The sequence below is a fragment of the Thalassophryne amazonica genome, chromosome 17 (assembly GCF_902500255.1).
Source record: "Thalassophryne amazonica chromosome 17, fThaAma1.1, whole genome shotgun sequence".
Taxonomy (NCBI): Eukaryota; Metazoa; Chordata; class Actinopteri; order Batrachoidiformes; family Batrachoididae; genus Thalassophryne; species Thalassophryne amazonica.
The window spans coordinates 5,043,786-5,049,785 of NC_047119.1; the positions used below are offsets into that span (position 1 = coordinate 5,043,786).

The 6,000-nt window shown below is 41.6% G+C and overlaps 1 protein-coding gene across 1 annotated transcript; it reads right to left on the reverse strand.

The window, feature by feature from the left end:
• Positions 1 to 3,629: 3,629 nt before the first annotated feature.
• ch25hl2 (cholesterol 25-hydroxylase like 2) lies at positions 3,630 to 4,529 on the reverse strand. The gene has a single exon (XM_034192974.1). The coding sequence runs from the start codon at positions 4,527 to 4,529 to the stop codon at positions 3,630 to 3,632; it is 900 nt and encodes a 299-aa protein (XP_034048865.1).
• Between the last annotated feature and the right edge of the window lie 1,471 nt (positions 4,530 to 6,000).

Below are 6,000 nucleotides of genomic sequence, written 5' to 3' on the forward strand. Positions count from 1 at the left end.
AAATTGTGTTTTGCAGGATACGATCTCAGGCACAGTTTAAGTGCCAGGTCCAGTTCGGGCAACGGACCTGACAAGGGTCAACCAACGAAAAAGTGATTAGAGTTTGTTGAAGAAGGTAAATGGATCAAAATTTGGGCCTTAAGAATGGCTAGAATTGCTATTAGTAATTAAGTCATACCACCTTTCCACTGGTCATTTGGCCTTGGGTGGCCTTGAAAGGTCAAATTTACGGTCCTAAATGCTCAAATCGAACAGTTTAGAGCCACTATAAAGTTGTTGTGAGTGTTGTGCATTATTCAAGTGTTAAGGCCACACAGACCCGTAAGCAAACCTGAATCACACATTTTCCGTCACATCAAACATTAGGCATGGGTCTTACGCTCTTGAGTGCCTTTCAAGTTTTTATTGCAATCTGTATTTTCGGGCAGCATGGTGGGTAGCACTGCTGCCTTGCAGCGAGAAAGTCCCCTGATTCTCTAAACCTTTCTGGGTGCAGTGTGCATGTTCTGCCTGCACCCTCATTGTACTGAAAGCAGCCTTGTTAAAATCGTCAAACAGATAGTGCCGTGGTGACGCGCAGGTATTGTTTACAGTTTTAGATAAAGTGAAGTGTTGTAGCCGTCCTTCCCCCACTGATCTGGCACCCTCCCCCTCAAACAAAAACCTGTCCCGTGACTGGTGACGGCTGGTGGAGGCAGAGTTTGTGGTCAGAGGTTAATGATTGTTGTAGAGTATCGGCTTACCTTTTGTCATCATGAGGCGAATACCTCACCGAGCTCGGAGCCACTCCCTTTTTTTTTTTTTTTTTGGTGGTTCATTTATAGCTGTGTGATGCAACAGACAAGAACAAACACGAATGTTTGACAATTTCTGTTAGAGATAAAAAGATTTCAATTCAATTTCCTACAATCTTCAGAATGTTTTCTGTCACTTTTCCATACAGTTGTGACTGATGAAGCACAATGCAGAAGTTGGAAGTATTGTCTCTCTAATCACATCCATTGAAGCTTATAACATCTTCAGAGTTGTAATGTGTGTCTTGGTGGCTTCCCTCACTTTTTTTCTTCATGCACAGTTACTCAGTTCTTTTTTAAGGGAAGTCTGCTGCAGATGCATTTGTGTTATTATAACTATACGTTACAGTAGATTTCTTTTTCTGTCACCAAAACATCAAATCTGGGCTTGCATCTCAGATGTACCTTCTGGAAGTTTGTTGCTGAACTTTCAGGTCTCCTTTTTAAGAAAATCCTCCACTATACCACTTCACATCATGAAGCTGTATAATTGGGAATACAGAATGCAAAATATGCACTGTGCACAATTACTCCAATCACAGCCACAGAAGCCTATAACTGCTTCTGGATTGTCTGGGTGTCTTGGTGGCTTTCCTCACTCTTCTCCTTGCACAGTCACTCAGTTTTTAAGTCTACTCCACACAGATTTACCACAGTGTCATACTGTTTGTATTTCTTCATAACTGATGTAAATAAAGTTCAAGACATATTCAGTGACTTGGAAATGTTCATGTATCCATCCCCTGACTTGTCTGAAGAAAACTGGCAATAAAACAGATTATTTACAGGTATTATACCAAAGTGTTCGATTATTTATGCAACTAATCATCTTGGCTTTTATATTTTTAGTTATTTTTTTATAAAGTTGTAGAGATTTGCTTTCAGTTTGAGTTTAAGGAAGATCATTTTAGATTTTTTTTTTATTTATTTATTGTATTTGAAATGGCATAAGCACATTAAAATGTATGAAATACCAACTATTATATACTTTTGGAGGGCACTGTAGTGATTTAATTGTTTTCATCTCTCATACTGTGATATGCTGCTAAAAATAATATCTTTGAACATCGCTCTGTTTCTGCAATTATGACTTGATGTTTTGCTCTGATGTAAAACAATGGATGGGAAAAAAAGTTTAAATACAGCTGCTGCACTGAGAATATTGACAGTAATGTCACAGCTGCATTTATTCTTTGATAAAGATGCACTAAATTCATCCACACCAGTAATCTTACTGTGCTCCCAGAGCTGTTAATGTGTTTGCTAATTTCATTGAGCTGTAGTACTACAATGCAAATACAAGAAATATACAAGACACAAAGGTGTCTATGTGCAAAGTTTCTAAAATGGGCACAAGCTGTTAGAACAGTTCACTAACACAGAAACACGTCAAACCAGTTCTGACTTCAGTACTGTCACAGTAACAAAGGAAGAGGAGCCTGAGGGACCATTGGCCTTGAGCTGGATCAAATACCACATTCAGACAAATATGAGGCAGAAGGGAAAAGGATGCATCTTTATTTATAAAAAAAAAATAAAGGAAAAGGAGAACCTGCCCAAAGTGATTGTTGCAGGTTTTGCAGTTTTTATGACCTGCTCTTTTGTTTACCGGATTCATTACTAGTGTAAAAAGCGACACCTGCTGGTGGATTTAGGGAAATGCAAGTGAAAAATAAAAAGCAATGCCCTAGATTTAAAGATACTCCAATTAAGGTTATGATTTTCTTTTATGCACTGACGGAGGTTATCCAGGGGAAAATTAAAATAAGACAGTTAAGGAAAATTTGAATTTGAATGAAACAAAAGTGAAAGAAACCAGATTGCTGAGTCACCCTGCACACTGATGTATTAGTTTATATTATGAATACTTATCAGCACTACATGCAATGAGCTTCAAGGGATGATACGCTGGTGTGGAAGGTGTTTATTATTTTATTTCTATTATACATGACTTGATATTATGACTGATTAGCATCATGATGTCACATATACCAATCAATCAAAAATATTTTACTGATCAATATGAGCTTTTAATCAAATCTGTAGCCACACTGGTAGTGGTGATATTACATTAAACTTTTTTTTCTTGGGGAGGGGATTAACATTGACCTTGATCTTTGACTAATCTGTTCCAAATGTTAGTCATCTACTAACACTCCCACCAGGTTTGGTGAAAATCTGACAGGCTGTTTTTGCTGCTTTTTCACATTTGCACACACACGATTACAATAACCTGCTCACGTGTCAACACATGACAATAAAATTAAACATTATGTACAAATTCAAAGATTTTGCTCACATTTCCACCAGCGTTTTTATTAAAAAGAGGCTGATAAATTTGTGTTGTTCCCATGAATCATCCTGGGCTGCAGCGAAGACATGGTCATTCTTGGGTGTGTGTGTGTGTGTGTGTTATCACTGTGACATGCATCTACCAACAGCTGTTAAAAGAAAACTCCAGAAATCATACAGTGATGGAGTGGTTTTATTTTAATTCATTTTTTTTCTTTTTGTGACTCTCGTACATGAAAACTGACCTGAGATACAGCAAACATCTCTATCAATAAGAGACAACAGAAATGGTAGAACACAGTCTATACTATCATAAACCAGACACAAAAGATGATTCTTCTAAAAATACAACTTACCAGATAGACAAAGATGTTAAGGGTAAGCTGTGAAGAATATCCATGTTCTGTTAGAGAGCATAGAAACTGTCAAAGTAATGCAAGTTAATGGAAAAATAAGAGGACAGAGTCCAGGAGAGAGAAAACTGTGTTGGAATGACAACAGTTTGGGAAGAAAACAAGTCTGTGACGCATGAATTCAAGCGCTTTAGTCTGTTTCCTCATTTGTCTGAACTGGCTTCCCTGTCGTAGCCTCACCGGGGGGAGTTGGCACAGCGTGGGTACCCGCTAGCCAGTCCCAGTGCGAGAAGAACGGAGCAAAGTTAGTTCCGGGGTGCTGATGGTGCACATTGTGCTGAGGAGCACCTCCCCAAAGGCCAAAGGGTACCAGGTTATGCATAGCCCACGGGAAGTTGTAACCACAGTGGTCTTCGGTTGAAACGTAGATGTTGAAGACCATGAAGCCCCATGTGGTGAGGCAATGGCATTGAAGCAGAATGGGGTCCACTGTGGCCCAAAATCCCACACTGATCAGTTCCCAGCCAGAGAGGTACTGTGTAACCAGGCTGAATGGTTGGTTGTACTGGTGGTGCACGGCGTGGAAGGTGCGGTAGAGCCAAGGAACCCGGTGGTGCAACAGGTGCCAGAGATAGTACTGAAAGTCAAAGACAACCATGCACCCCAGGATGCCGAGAAGGAAGGCCAAGAGAGTGGGCGCCTCGCGTGGCAGCGGTGTGGGCGGCCTCCAAAGCCACTGTGCAATGGCAGCAGGAAAGATGTAGAGCAGATGGTTGTAGATGGTCACACTCAGTGTGGTCCATATGTTAGGCCACGTGACGACTTTGTCGTGGTGGAGCCTGTAGCGTCGTATGCAGGGCCAGGTGGGAGTCAGCAGATCCAGCACCGTATAAATCCCAACCAGAAAGAAGTAGGTGGAGATGGAGAGTCCCACAGGGAAGAGTGGGCTCCTCAGGAGGTCGTGGTGGTTCAGGTGGAGGTAGTCCCAGGCAGGCTGCAAGACTGAGCCCTGGGAAAGGCATGCAGTCACGTTGCCCACATCCAACAGCCAGTAGAGAGTCTCAGTTCTGAAGAACCTGCCTGTGCTCATCACTAACAGCAGTTAATGTAGCGTTTCCCCAATCCAAGAGGATTATTCTCTAAAACGGAACCAAGAGATGACAAAGACGGGCTCAGGGAATGGAAACGTCCAATCAGCTGCTTCTTAAGTGTTAAGCAACAGCAAATTGTCTGGTGATGTTGAGCCAAATTGGACTGGCAGTTCGTCTTAGCCTTTTATGTATCTTTAGGCCCCACCTACCCCCCCCCCAGCCTGAAGCATTTTAAAAGAAGGAACTCTGTAAAGGCCCTTTTTCATGGCCACAAGGACTGCAGCCAGCATTCAGGAGCTGGGCCACAGCAGCTCTCATTTTTGACCCAAATCATGGAGCGAGAGCTTCCGTTGCTGGTGAATCCGACATTGTGGTACAAACAAAATTAGGCACAGTGTCTTTTCACAACAACGGTAAAAGATGATGTTTATCAAGTATGTGAAGATCAAACTTGTAATTAGTGTGCATATTTATTCTTTCTTGATCACAGATCCTCAGATGCATGAGCATGTGTGCACGCGCGCACACACACACACACACACACACACACACACACACACACACACACACACACACACACACACACACACACACACACACACGGGTACAAAACAGTAATTAATCATAGGAAAGCTGTCAAATGAGACATGAACAGCACTGGTGTTATGATGATGATGTGTGACCAGCTTATGGCTCAGTTTGAGTTTGTTTGCATGAAAAAAGATCTTATTGTTGCTAAATACACTGGGGGCAGTTCCTTCCCCTAGTTCCTGTTTCTGTGGTTTTAGTGCAGTCATTTATTTGGCACAATATGATTTATTGTCAGCCGTGTAAATGATCCTCTATTGAAGGGTTAGGGTTAGTTAAAAATGCATTTTATTTATTTATTTTAAATCTGTTGTGTATTTAACGTGTGTGTGTGTGTGTGTGTGTGTGTGTGTGTGTGTGTGTGTGTGTGTGTGTGTGTGTGTGTGTGTGTGTGTGTGTGTGTGTGTGTGTGTGTGTGTGTGCACCCTGGACATGGTTCTGCATCCGGAACTGTAGGTGGTCCTCCATCCCACAGTTCATCATTTTGGGGGTTGGCAGCAGGCTTACCACTTCAGCTGCCATAAAAACATCTCTCACAGCTCCAAGACTAAAAAGAAAGATTCCTGTTTCCGCTTTCTGTGGGAGTAACTGTGCCTCTGCCTTTAGTCGGCAAGATGCATTATCATCTTGAAAAATGATTTCATCATCCCCAAACATCCTTTCAATTGTCCAAAATATCAACATAAACTTGTGCATTTATTGATGATGTAATGACAGCCATCTCCCCAGTGCCTTTACCTGACATGCAGCCCCATATCATCAATGACTGTGGAAATTTACATGTTGTCTTCTATAAATCTCATTGGAAAGGCACCAAACAAAAGTTCCAGCATCATCACCTTGTCCAATGCAGATTCGAGATTCATCACTGAATATGACTTT

Bases quoted from the DNA above. Each gene is read 5' to 3' on its own strand.
- ch25hl2 (XM_034192974.1), bottom strand. From the start codon at position 4,529: ATGAGCACAGGCAGGTTCTTCAGAACTGAGACTCTCTACTGGCTGTTG.